The following is a 14,312-nucleotide window of genomic DNA, read 5'->3' as shown; positions in this document are numbered from 1 at the left end:
CCAGTCAATAAAGAACTGTTGATTTGATGTGAAGAAACAGTGAACCGTGTGGAGATAGTCATATGTACACAGGCCTCATACATTTTCAGTAGAAACTCTTATGATCACAATATTTAAGGTAATATGAAGCTTTCTAAAAATGCAGCTGCTACGAGCAGTACTGAAAGATAACTAAATAAGCAATAGCCTGGAGGTGTCTTTGACCCTTGCTCTGTTTGTTTTGTGTGTGTATGAGTGAGTGTGAGTGTGAATGAGTGAGTGTGTGAGTGTGTGTGAGTGTGTGAGTATGAATGAGTGAGTGTGTGTGTGTGAACAGGACTGAGAGATACATTAAAATTTCCATCGCCCTGGCCTGGTGGCTCAGTCCATTGGAGCATCATCCTATACACCAAAAGGTTGTAGGTTCGATTCCCAGTCAGGGCAAATACAAGAGGCAACTGATTGATGTTTCTCACATCAATGTTTCTTTCTAAAACCAATTTAAAAAATCCTTGGGTGAGAATTTAAAAAATTTTTTTGAATGTCCATCTAATATTCATACAATGGAATACTACTACACAGGCATTTAAAAACTAGGCAGCTCTATATGCACCAAAAGTGGGGACAAGGGAATCTCCAAAATATATTGTTAAGTAAAAAAGGCAGATACAGAACAGTACATATTGTATGAGACCATTTGTTTGGGGGGGGGGGGTATATATAATCTATAAATACATAGGTAGAATATTCCTGGAAGGTATACCCAAGAATTTGATAGCAGCCGTTTCTTGGAAGAGGATGGAGAACTTGGGGAGAGAAGATGGCTTATTTTTCACTATATATCCTCTTGCACCTTTTGATTTTTTTTGTATATGTGTATGTATTAATTATTAAAATATAAAAACACTAAAATGGCCATCTGATTCAAGTTCAGTGGCTTATAGGCAGTATTCTCTATCCTCTGTTTAAAGTTCTACCTAGGAAATTCAAATTAACTGAAGACTTCCTTTACTCTTTTTTGGCTAGGCTACTCCTCACATGTCCCTAGTAAAGAAGGCTGCCCCAAAGACAGGGTAAGCTGATCTCCTTGGTGTACACCCCTCCCCTGGTCCATGTCCCTCCCTTCTGCCTTGTCCCCCAAATTCTACGTGATTATTAAAAAAAAAAAAACCACAATGATGTTCTTACGGATACAGCTGACACTTTCAGGTTGAGGCCGTGGGGAGATCTGAGTCTCATAGGTGACTTTACTGTTGTCAAAGAGAAAAACAAGATCCATGTCCAATGTGTGGCCCTCATTTAGCTGCAAAGGGACAAGAACAAAATGAGATCTCATGAATCTAACCCCTCCTTCTCCTAAGTAATAACAAAGAGATTTCAGAGTTTCCCACTGTCTACCAACAGCATTGTCTTCAGCCAGTAAGTACTAAGCGCCTGTCTGGCCGCTACTTCTTTTTCCTGTTCCTTTTACACTTACTTATCGCAACGTACACCTTATTTACAACTTATTACATTCTATTTTATTCTATGATTTAGGCATTTGCTATCTCCTTTCCTCTTCAATGACTGTTTTTCACATGTTAACTTCATCAGCTTTTTGGGGACATGGACTATGTCTTGCTTTGCTGTGGTGGTCAACACAGTACACAAGATGTACATCATAAATAGTTTTGGTTGATGGAAGAATGAAGCATTACTTTGCAACAAAGGCAAAATAAAGGTACTCTAAGTGGTCTGGAAGTATCAAGTCAATTATGGAGTGATCGGTGTCTCCTGTTAGGCCAAACAGGGGATCTCGCGTTCCAACTAAAAAAACAGGCAGGTATCTGTGTGATGAACAGAACTGATAAAGTAGAGCTAAAATATGAATGCAAGATTATTTTCCTTGCAGGCAAAGTCAGGGTAAAACAGGGCATTCTGCAAGAAGCCCAGAGGCTCACCTTGTTGTCTGAAATACACTGAGTGGCAGGCTTGTCGGGAATCAGTGCCAGACCCGCTTCTTGCAGCAGCTCCTGGTCCTCCTCTGGGATTCCTGTGTCCTCCTGGATTCTGGCCTTTAAGCTCTGTAGACTCTCGTCTTCTGACACTGGATAGGTGTGAATGGTGCCTGTGACCATGTTCAAGATATGGACCAGCTGCAACACAATCCAGATGTTATTGAAAAATTCCAACTTTACAGAGATGCCCATCTCTTTGCCTGGATCCTCTGCTACTCCCAACACTTCCCAGCCATGCGAAGCAAGGGCCTAGCTTGAGGATGGGCATCTGAGTGTCATGGTAATATACTCTAGTCTTTAATATTCGTGTCTGTTCATAGCTACAACCTTATAACCTACGTCAGTTAGCACAGGGGTTCAATCTTCTTACTTATGTAGAGAGATACTCACAGCAGCCTAAATTTCCCCACTGGTCAGGAGGCCCATGACCTGTTTTTAAAGAACTGCTGTGTCCCCTGGGGACCTGAACTGTTGCCTCCATGCTCACCTTTAAGTTTAAGATGTCATCCAGGGCCTTGAAGCAGCCATTGGGCCCGTACCTGGGATCAGTGCCCCTTTGTCGGGGGTGCCACATTAGCATCAGCTGCAGCCACTTCTCCAGGAGCTGTGCCAAGACACTGAGAAGAGGAGCAGAGTGTAGGAGACACGACTATTTCAGGCGGCCTTAATGTGCAAATTGCAAAGCACAAACCTCACATGCATTTCACCATTATGTACACAGATGGCAGCCAATAAATGATAACTGAAAATAAATTAATCTGAGAGGAAAAGTGAACATATCCAACCAACTTATTTATTCAGGTGCTTATTATCTCTCCTGATTTGATAAAAAAAAAAAAAAATACAACTCCTGAAATCAGGGATTTCTCAACAGATGGGTCAATAGGCTGATCTCCAACTGACTATGCAAGAATGATCTAAGCTTTGTAAATGCACTTTACAAGCGTGCTTGACCTCCAGGTGATCTCCACACACAATCTTGAACCCCTGCTGCTGGAGTTATTTGTTAATCACCCCCTGAAAGGCATTTGGTTCACATGACAGAGGTCACACTCCTCTTACCACCCCTCCATGAAAGCCCTTTATGAGGCCACTACTTCTATTGACTGATTTCCTAAATGTGCCTTTGCTGCCCCCCATCTTTCCCCTTTGAACTTCTTTCCTCTTTATCTATCCATGTCCTGCACATCTTTCCAGATCCTTCCACAAAGTTCTGGCTCATCCAAAGTCATTCCACATAGCTCTAACCCACACAATATATCTCCTCATCCTCTAAATACTCATGATAATTATTATCCATGCTACTCATGGATAATGTGACTGCCTTGTAGTTTTCTTTTGTACTATTACCCAATTCTGATATTACTGTTGAACTGTTCATATTCTGGCTATAAAATTAGATTGCAATGATGCTCAAACTACAAAGGTTTATTTGTTGGTTATGACACAGTAAGATGTTACATGAGGAGTGCAAAGAGAAATAAAGTATAATTCCCTGCCCTTAAAAGGCTTACAGTTAAGCCCTGGCCAGTTTCGCTCAGTGGTTAGAGCGTCGGCCTGCAGTCCAGAGAGACCCGGGTTGGGTTCCTGCTAAGGGCACGTACCTCGGTTGCAGTTTGTCCCCAGCCCTGGTTGGGTTGTGTGGGTGGCAACCACTCGATGTGTCTCTCTCACATCGATGCTTCTCTCTCTCTCTCTCTCTCTCTCTCTCCCTCCCTCTCTATCTGAACAAAAAAAGGAAAAATGTCCTCGGGTGAGGATTAAAAAAAAAAAAGGCCTACAGTTGAGTAGATCCAACTCAATGAAACACAAGGTTGAAGCTACTAAGGGTAATAGGAGGTAGAGATAAATTGTTATGTGAATTTAGAAAAGATGATTTCTAGATGGGGCGAGGGCTGGGAATCCATCTGTTTATAAGAGAGATGGATTGTGTCCAGTTCTTAGTCCGATATCCTGATAACCTGTTTAAAAGCTATCAGATGTCACCTCAGACATCTATCTCAAAAAGAGGAAAAACTTTTGTTGAAAAAAATGTCACTGTGCCTTACCTGTTCAGATTATTGGGGTAGGGTAAAGAGCTGGAAAACTTCACTGCTCCATTCAAGTCTTCAAAAACCACGATGTCCATCTCACTCTTCTGCCGGACTCTGGAATGCCTGCAGAGGTGTGCTTGTTAACTGCAGCCCTTAACTCACTTAGTGGTCAAGAGCCGCTTTACATTTGTAACATGTCACCTGGCAACTGTACAAGATACCCCCAGGTCACTAGTGATTCTTTTCAGATAATCATCAGTGCATTTGTATCCCAGTAGGAAGGCTTCTTTGAGTTTAAGAATGGTCAGTACTGCCTGAATGAGTAGTCATAAACCACCCTGTGTCCAGAGTTCTACAGACAGCTATTTTACCCTTGGCTTATCATTATCATTGTCTCTACCTTTCATTTTTGCTAATTCAAAGCTCTTATGTTTGAAGGAGGATCAAGTTAGAACTTCTAAACCACGATTACTGCACATATCACACTGACAGAAAATGCACACAACATGCACTTCCCTCTAAATGTGTACAGCTAAGTCTTACTTCTAGGGATAAACAAACTTTAACATTTCCCAACTTAGAGAACTTATTGATGCATCTGAAACAGTATTTAAAGGGAAAAAATTTTAAATCTAACTGGTTTCAAATTTTCATGGTGACGAGGGTAAAAATTTGAATCATGCATAGCTAAGCAAGTCCTTTGACACTAAACACGTACTTCCTTTGCCAGGATAACCCCATATGGCAGACATTTTGTATTTCGTCCCCCATTCAGTGGTAAGAAAATAAAGATCGGGTGATTTGCCTAAGGTCATACAACTGGAGAGTGGCAGAACTAGGGACTCAAATCCCAAGTCTGGTGTTCTTTCTACTCTGTTTGAATGTCTGAATCTTTCCTTTCCAAAAGATAAAAAGTATTCCCCTGAACACTTCTCATTGGTAAAGGGTGAACTAACTGGCCTATCTGGAGCACAGGGGAAACCTCATAGAGTTGGTAGGTGGCAGGGGCTGGTGGTTTACAGCTCTGGCTGAAACCGACTATTGTAAGTCAGGCGCACCGAGACTTTTCATTACATTCAAGTAGGATGATCCTCTGATAGAAAACTTAGTCTGTCAATAGGGAATTATAAAAATAAAAGGACATAGTAAGTAAAATGCTTATTGCTTAGGTCCTAAATGTACTGCAAAGTAGCTTTATAACTGAATTATAAAGCTGAAATTGCATTTGTCCTGAAACTACCGTCTACCTGCCATCTGAGAGGAAAGTGAAGTTTTACAAGAGTTGTCTGAGGCATTACAAAGCAGACGAGACAGGCACTTCTCACACACTAGTCCACTACACAGCTCCTTATCGGGCGTCAGAGAAAACCATTTGAAAGTGGTCACCTGGCCTTCCAGCACCGATGAGGGGAGGTCTAGGAAGCTGATTCTGCAGACAACAGACTTACTATGAATATGATGAGCCATTAGGAATATATTTTCAAATAGCACTTATTCTTCCAGTTTTAATGGATTTTAACTCATTTTGTTATAAATAATAGAAAAGGTCAACATTTGAACTGAAAAAATACAGTTAATTCCTTGGTTAGTTAAAAACTCTAGAGCTGTACAGATATTTAAAGTTTTTTCATAATGGTTACATTATATGATATAATTATGGCCCTGGCCGATTTTGCTCAGTGGTTAGAGCTTGGGCCCGTGGACCGGAGAGTCCTGGGTTCGGTTCCCACTAAGGGCACATAACTCGGTTACAGTTTGTCCCCAGCTCCAGATGGGGTCATGTGGGTTGCAACCACTCGATGTGTCTCTCACATCGATGTTTCTCTCTCCTTTTCTCTCTCTCTCCCTCCTGCTCTATCTGAAGATAAGTGCAAAAATGTCCTTGGGTGAGAATAATTTTAAAAAAAGATGTAATTATGAATTAATTAGCTAATTCCTCAATATTTGGAACCTGTGCAAAACAAGAAATGCTTGTTTTAAAGTAAGCCACCACAGGAGGGCATACTTTGCCATTTCACAGGACTCCTCAAGGGCAGGGCCCTCGCCTCATACACCATTGCATTCCCAATATCTTGTGTATAGTTGACTGAACTGGACTGCCATCACATAAAGTGAGTCTCTGGGACAGACTTCAAAGGCTACATCTTATTCTCATAAATAAATATTCTCAAGATGCAAATACCTTTTTTGGAAAAGTTAATTGTTTTTACTACTTCCAAAAAGGTAGAAAAATGACAATAGCCAGTGCTGGCAATGGTGTGATGAAAGGGACAGCTTTGCATGTTCCTAGTGGAAACGATATTTATACAATCTTTCTGTTGAGCATTTTGTTGATACACATCAAAAACCTTTGAAACGTATAATTTTTTTATCTGTTGCTTCCATTCCTAGGAATTTATCCTAGGGAAAAGTAATTGTGGATATACAAGGATTTCCCAACAAAGTTATTCTTGGTGTTATTTTAAGAAGTAAAACTTATAAACCATCCATGCTTCCAACAATAGGAGATAAGTCAAATAAGTTATAGTAAGGCCATTCAGTAGAATACCAAACAGACACTACAAATAATATGGGAAAACATAAAGCATTTTCAATACTAAGTTTGAAAAGCGGGCTCTATGAGAGTATGTGATTAATTTGTGTGTGTGTGTATGTTTTAAGTATAACACACACACTGAAGAGCCTGGACATACAAAAATGTTCATAGTGGTTGTTTCCAAGGTGCGTGAAGGAAATTCTCACAGTGTAAAACTGCTCTAGGAGCACAGGACGGAGTTCATATCATGCTATCACTAATGTAAAAAAAAGGGAGAAACACATTAATGAACAAACAAATACATGCCAATATGTACAAAACATCCTTGGAAGCCCCACAAAAAACAATGCTACCGGGTGCCTGTGGGTTAGGAAACCAGGGCTGGGAGACCAGTCTGCAATGACTTGTCACTGTATTTTTACACTTTTTGAAGCTTGAACCATGCAAACTTACTACTGCTCCTAAAAACTGAAAACAAAAGAAAAATTGAACCATAGAAGCATCATTTAAATTCGTGTGCGGCACCCAGTTGGTGTGGCTCCGTGCACTGAGTGTAGTCCCATGCACCAACAGGTCACTGGTTCAATTCCAGGAGAGGACACACACCTAGGATGTTGACATGATCCCCAGTAGGGGGTATGCAGGAGGCAGCCGACTGATGTTTCTATCTCTCTCTCCTCCCTTTCTAAAAAAATCAATAAAAACATATTTTAAAAAATATTTAAATTAGTGTGTGGCCTCTCAAGGAACAATTCTGAATGAAACCTAACTGATTTAGGGGAATGTTAATTTTTAAATTATGCATTTCAGTAATGATACACACACACACCATATATATATATATATAAAGATCAACACATTTTAATAATCAAATACAGTTAAACAATATAGAGTAATTTTTAAAAACTTAATTGTATCCTTTGGTTTTTTACTAGAAAATCTTTCTTTGTAACTTATTTGGTTCATATTTTAAGCCACTTTCTCATATTTTTAAAACAAAAATTTATATTCAGGTTTAGTGAACTCTGTCAACAACAAATTTTCATGTAATATTTCTTATTTGTCTTGTGCACATGTCCTTCAGTTGTTTACTAATACACAACATTGTCAGGGTTAGTGCACACATTTACACAACGGTCTGTGAAGGTACTGGCATGTTGCTAGTACCTACTGGCAACATGCAAAGGCCATTTATATGGTATACTTAAAGATGTTAGTACTTGACAACTACTCTATTTTCTAGGTCTTTGGAGCTCGAACTACCCACATGCAGGGTCCCAACAGGACTTTCTCTCTGGGAGACAGATCACAGATGTCTCAGGCTTAGCCTGAGAGTGCCCAATGAGATGGGAACAGGTGAAATGACATGACAAAGACAGAGAGACATATCCTTCCTTCAGGAGACTCCCCCAGCCCTGCCCCAGGGCCGTGGCACCTCACTCACCACTGCACAGGCTGCCAGTTGGGGAGGAAAGGCCGGAAGCCCGTGATGCACTCGAAAGCCAAGGTGCCAAAGCTCCAGTAGTCGACAGTCACCGTGTACTTCTGCTGCTCCAGCAGTTCCGGAGCCTGTAACAACACATGGCGGAAACATACCTGAGCCGCTGCAGTTGGGGGCAACCAGCCCTTCTAGTCATGCCCCACACTTTTCCTGGCTCCATCCAGGAGGTACTGGCACATCCACTCAAGGGTGAGGTGACCATGTTTAGGTGGTGGTAGCTAGGATTTTTCTGTACTTCTCTGACTCCTGATGTTGACACAAGGGCCCCTAAGGGTACTTTTAGGTAGATCAGAATACGTCATATAACCTTCTCTTGGGCGCTGTGTAGAGATGGGAAGATAGACTACATACAACAAAGGAAAAATGTACACACCAAATGCATAACACACACATATGGTTTATGACATGTGGTGTACAATGAAATGGAATATTTACAATCAGGCTGAAAAAAAAAAGCCAGATGCAAGACTCCCAGGTAGAGGGAGCTGGGGTGACCAAGGAAAGCTCTGAAGCACCGGTGGGACCAGACCCGGGCTTGGAATACGGCTCTGTACATGAGTGTCTGAGAGGAAACATTCCAAAAGGACCACCATAAGCAAGGCATGAAGACAGCACTGTGTGTGGTCTGGGTGGATGTGCGACTCTTATGGAAGGGCCAAGGAGTCCAAACCACAAGGAAAAATTGGGGGATGATCAGGTCAATCTCTGTGTCTCATTATAGACAGAAGTTTTGGCTTCTGCAAGTGAACAATTTCACTGAGCATCCTAGTCAGAGCATGGGGCTCCCCTCTCCCCCCACCAAGCTGCTGCTGAGTCAATGAGGATGCCAGATGACACTCAGCAGGACCTATGTGATTACACTATATGGACACAGGTGCTGAATCATAGTCTGCCCAGAGTTACCACTCTGAAACCTCTATACTATAGAGCGGATGATAAACTGGTGGAAACCATACCCTAATTGGTGGGATAAATAGGAAGTATAAATGTACTCAGAAAGACTTCAAATAATTTTTTTTAAATTTAAGAGCTGGATAGAATATTTAAACTCGTCAAATCCAGTGATTTTTAACCTTTTATTGTTTTTGTTTTTTTAACCACAGCCTCCTTTATTTAATCAACATTTTATTGGTTATCATCCACAAGCAATCTATCACCAGGTCTTGCTAAGTCTCTTGCTAAGAATTGCTTAAATAATTTTCTACATCCTCACTGCTGCCATCAACTCTGAACTGCCTATCACATTGTCCTCCTTACTACCTGACCATGACTTTACTCTCGTTCAGTGAAATTCATTCTCTCCACCGTATCAAGAGTAATCTCTTCAAAAGGTAAACCTAATTCCTCTCCAACTGAAAACCCTTCGATGTCTCTCCGGAGGCTTTAGGAGAAAGTCTAAAATCTTGAACCCAGCCAACAAGGGCCCCTGCATCATCTGTCCTCTACCTCTCTCTCCAGCTTCAACTCAAGATACTCTCTTCCTTCTTCCCTAGGTTCCAGTCACACTTTCTGGCCTCCCACTGTACTATCCCTTTGCCTGGGACTTCCTCTCCCTCCCCCACCTCCAGCCCCTTTTCACCTACTCATCCTTCAAGTCCCAGACCAGGCTTGGTCTTCCTAACATATATTTTTATCACACCTCGCACTTTCCTTTGCAGCACTTACAACAACTGCAATTTCTTAGTTATTGGTGTAAGTCTCCGGTAATGCCTACTTTCTTGCTAAACTCTAAGCTCCTAGAGGCCACAGAAATGTCTGTCTTCTTTCCCACTGCATTGCCAGCTCCTAGTACAGTGCCTGGCACAGAGCCTACACTCGATCACTATTTCTTGAATGAATGAATGAATGACTCAAATAGAACCACAACATTCAGACCAAATAACAGAAAAAAAGGGTGGGAGCTCAGAGCTCAGCTGCTCCTCAATGGCCCCTGAGCACTTCATGGGAACTGCGGCCTCTACAGACCACTTTAAATCTAGTTTAAATTCTTTATTTTCAGACAAAATATGGAAGCACAGAGGTTACTGGAAATTTGTGAGGGCACACCAGCAGAGCCCCGAGAAGATGACCACATTCTTCCACGGGGCCTCTGCTGGCAAAAATGCTGGCTTGGCCAGATTATGGTTCTGACCTCATACAATAGTTCCTATGCATCTAGGAAACATCCAAAGAGCTGGGAAGACTTATGCTAGAAGGCAAGGGTAGAGAGGAGCGCCGCAATATGGCCATCGGAGAGACACTGATCAGCAAACAGGTAAACCCCATTTCTTACCAGGTATTGCAGGGTCCCCACAAAGGAAGTACAGAGACTGCCCTGATCCAGTTCCTTGGCATATCCTAGGTCAATAATTTTGTGTATTAACTGAAAAGAAAAGGGAGGAGGAGAAATCTGAGGATTATGAGAATATATTATCCTCCTATAAGAATTCTGATTGTTTGCTGACAGAGCAGGAGATATTTCTGAATTCCCAGGTGATAGTAGATCCTAAGTTACTAAGAACCACCAAATACACAGGCAAATGCCTTCAACATGGTCAATTTAGGACAAAGAGAAACAAATTTACGCTGTAAAAACACTGGGAAAAGGCCTATGCTCTCCCTTGCTCTGTGACCAATCACCAGAGGAAGGCCAGCTTTAACAGAGGATGCACCAGCCTTCGACATTGCTAAACCTGGACTTCATGATGTGAAAGACCAGGCTGGCCTCTTCTCAGAAGCAAATGCCTTTAGTTCTCAACTCTTAGAACCAATGCAAGAATGAGTGTGAGATGAAACAAAGGTGAGCGCTATGAAGTCATGGGTCAGCCTAGAATGCTGACGGAAGCTGTATCAGAGAGATGAAGTGACCCACAGTTGAGATACTAAATTCCTCTCAGCTGAGCCCTTGCTCATCACCCCCAGCTAAACAAACAAGGCCATGAAAAAGCACAGCACTGCCTTGACTGGTTTGAGGATCGACTCGCAGACCCAAGAGTCATGGGTTCGATTCCCAGTCGTGGGTTCAATGCACATACCTGGGTTGCAGGTTTGATCCCCGGCATCGATTGGAGTCATGCGGGAGGCAACCAATAGATATGTCTCTCTCACATTCATGTTTCTCTCTCTCTCTCCCTCCCTCCCTCCCTCCCACTCTACCTAAAAATCAATGGAAAAATATCCTTGGGTGAGGATAAAAAAATAATAATAAAATAGAAAAAGCACAGCACCAAGCCTAAGCCCCACAGGGAGGTCATCACCACACATAAGCAGGAAGGCCACTGAAGAGGGTCACTAAGAGCTCTGGGGAAACTGCAGGCTGGACCAGCCTCCATGGGCAGGTACCAGCTCCAGAGGCCTCTTCTCAGCCACATCTAGAGCCAACTTAGAGTTGGTTTCCATATTAGCATCAAAAGTAGCCACTTTCGAACAAATAGAAAACAAAGACTATTTCCAAGACATACTAGTCCCAAAGTTCTGCTCTCAAAGGGTTGAGACTGGAGGTGGTAAAAAAAACATTATTTTCCTTATCAGATTCTTGCAACTTGGGCCATTAACAATGTGATCCATTCAAACTTGCCTCAATCTGCAAGCAAGAATTTTTTGCCCATTTTGTTTCAAATCAAAAAACATTCCCAGAGAATCAAAGCAAATATAAAAACTCGAGGAAATGCAAATATAAACAAACATACAAAGCTTGTTCCTTCCAGGGCAGCTTCCCTGAGCCAATTCCCTGGGACTTTCCGAGTCCCAGGAGGGTCACTCACTCTTTGCTCTCCTTGCTGCAGGACGATGTTTTCTGGCTTTAGATCCCGATGGATGATTCTGTTTTCATGAAGGTATCTAAGTGCAGAGGCTGAGAGGATGGAAAAGGGAGTGAGTTTTCGTTAACCCTAAAAAAACCACCTATGCTGTGAAAGATGAATATCATGTGCACGTGACCCATAGGCTGACTCCTAGTGCAGAGATTCATGGTGGAGGGACGGGACCTGGGCAGAAGCCCCTCAGGTGAAGTGAAGGGTATCTGGCTTTGTGAGCAGAATTTGGACCACCACAAAAATCTGGCTTTTTCACACAAAAAACTCGCAGCCTTGCATCCTTGAGGTTACCAACTACAGTCTAGAGCAGTGGTTCTCAAATTGTATTGCCAGGAACAGCAGCATCCAAACTTGTCAGAAATACAAAGTTGTTAGGTCCCACCCCAGACCTACTGAATCTGGGGATGACCCTGCAATCTGTGTTTTAACAAGCTCTCCAGTGATGCTGATCAAGTTTGAGAAGGTGAACTCCTCTGGTACAGAGGTTCAATAATCCAGGTGGGTAAGGGAGAAGGCCCCTGTGGACAAAGAGCACTTTGGTCATCTGGTCTAGAGACCAATAAGGCATAGCCAGCCTCAAGGAAGAAGAGGGGAGCACTGAAGAAGAGAACAGGAGCACATTCAAGGAGCACATTCAACACATCTGACAGTGAGACATGTTTACTATGCACCCAGTTGTCTGCTAGGTCCGGTGAGGGACATAAAATGAGGACATGATCCCCAATTTTAAAGAGCTCAGAATCTAGCTGGAAAGGAAGGAGCCTGCCCAGTACTGGCTTTGAAGGTATGTGATACCCACAACTCTTGTGTGAAGAGGAAATGGGATGATGACACAGGAGGGGCATGGCACAGAGCAACGCGGTGGGGAGGAGGCATCTACGGTCTAACTCCAAGTGGGATGTGATTTTTACTCGTAGGGCAGGTTTTAATAACTTCAACAGAAGTTCTAGCTAATTGTACTACAGAAGAAAAAAAAAGTAAGTATCAGAAAGAGATAAATTATCTTTATTTGGGGATGATAGGACTATATGCCTAGAAAACTCAATAGGCTAAAAACTGGAAAGAATTTAGTAAGTTATTTGGAAACAAAACTAGTAGATATAAATTGGTAGCTTTTCTCTATGTCCCTTATATTCAGTTGAAGAAAGAAAAAAAATGCATTCACATTAGCAACAGAAACTCTAAAATACCAAGGGGTAAATTTAGCAAAAAAATAGTAGTAGTAGGTGAAGAAAAGTATATGGCATAAAGAAAAGCAATAAAAATAACACAGAAAGGGTCTTTAAGTTTATGGCAAAAGATAACGATTCATAAAGTCAAAACAAAAGGGCTGGGAAAAAAATATCTGCAACACATATGCCAAAGAGTAGCTATACCTAATAGACAAAAAGCTCTTACAAGTCCATAAGAAAGCAATTTACATAAGAAGACAATTTACAGAAGAAGAAAGGCAAATGGTGAGCAATGCAGAAAGCTGTCAAGGTCACAAGTAGTCCAAAAAGCACAAATTAAAGCACAATGAAATGCCTTTTTTCACCTCTTCGACTGGCAAGAATTTTAGGTGAGAAATAAAAGACACTTCCTTACATTGCTGGGAGGAATAAAAATCGCTGTGCCTTTTTGGGGAAAAAATACAGTGATATCTATTAAATTTTAAAACATACGTGTTGTTTGACCCATTATTTCCACCTGTGGTAGTCTAGTTTGTAAAACCAAAAGCATCATAAATAAGAATGCTTATTGCATAGCATGAAATGAAATAGTCAGAAATAAACTGAAAGTCATCTGCCAGGGAATGGTTGAAAAAATTATGGCAGATCCACATTATAACAGACAACTGTTTTTAAATCATTTAGGTTTATAGATGATATAACTCAGATATAGATAGTATGACTCAGGAATGTCAATGATGCATTTCCAAGTTAACAGTATGGGTTTCTGTTTTTAAAAAAGTCAAAAGCAAATGCAATAACACTAAGAGAGGTTTAACAAACTCATCAAGCCAGACTGAGAATGCAGGCAAGCCAAGCAGGCAGGCAGCCCCCTGCCCTGTGCAGGCATTCCTGTCTGCTCTACAGAGCAGGAAGGAGAGGCCTTTCATAGGAACCAGTGATCAGACATGCCATGTAAAGACTTTCATGTCGAACATTTCCTAAAAACACATTTGAAAGTCAAACTGAGACAGCTAAGCAACTAACATCTGATTTGGGCAGTTCCATCTCACAACATTACATTATATTATAAAATTTCTAATTACATTTGCCCTTTAAACTCAGCTTTGACCATATAGTTCCAGCATTTCATATGTGCTCCTTATTTTTATTTTCTTTCATATCTGAATACAGTAGATTGGTTTAGATCCACTGACTGTCCAAATGAAGTGAAGGACTTCCTACTTTCTTTTTAATTTTTTTTCTCTTTTTATTGATTTTTAGAGAGAGGGAGAGATAGAAACATGGATGAAAGAGAACA

General features: G+C 41.4%; 1 protein-coding gene across 14 annotated transcripts in view; it reads right to left on the bottom strand.

Moving 5' to 3' along the window:
* IKBKB (inhibitor of nuclear factor kappa B kinase subunit beta) overlaps positions 1–14,312 on the bottom strand; it is a 75,391-nt gene that overhangs the window by 14,568 nt on the left and 46,511 nt on the right. For all 14 annotated transcript variants that reach the window (XR_004958047.1, XM_036249763.1, XM_036249768.1 and 11 more), the window contains 7 exons: positions 11,790–11,878; positions 10,319–10,408; positions 7,990–8,114; positions 4,025–4,132; positions 2,464–2,593; positions 1,920–2,114; positions 1,168–1,282 (listed from right to left, as the gene is read on the bottom strand). Coding sequence is in view for 13 of the 14 variants with exons in the window: in XM_036249763.1 (XP_036105656.1) it covers positions 1,168–1,282; positions 1,920–2,114; positions 2,464–2,593; positions 4,025–4,132; positions 7,990–8,114; positions 10,319–10,408; positions 11,790–11,878 (852 nt within the window). In the remaining variant the exon portion in view is untranslated. The remainder of the gene's footprint in view (positions 1–1,167; positions 1,283–1,919; positions 2,115–2,463; positions 2,594–4,024; positions 4,133–7,989; positions 8,115–10,318; positions 10,409–11,789; positions 11,879–14,312) is intronic.

This window comes from Molossus molossus, unplaced genomic scaffold, assembly GCF_014108415.1.
Source record: "Molossus molossus isolate mMolMol1 unplaced genomic scaffold, mMolMol1.p scaffold_m16_p_9, whole genome shotgun sequence".
In the NCBI taxonomy this organism is placed as follows: Eukaryota; Metazoa; Chordata; class Mammalia; order Chiroptera; family Molossidae; genus Molossus; species Molossus molossus.
The sequence above is the reverse complement of the archived record's forward strand: the minus strand, read 5'-3'. Positions and strand labels throughout refer to the sequence as shown.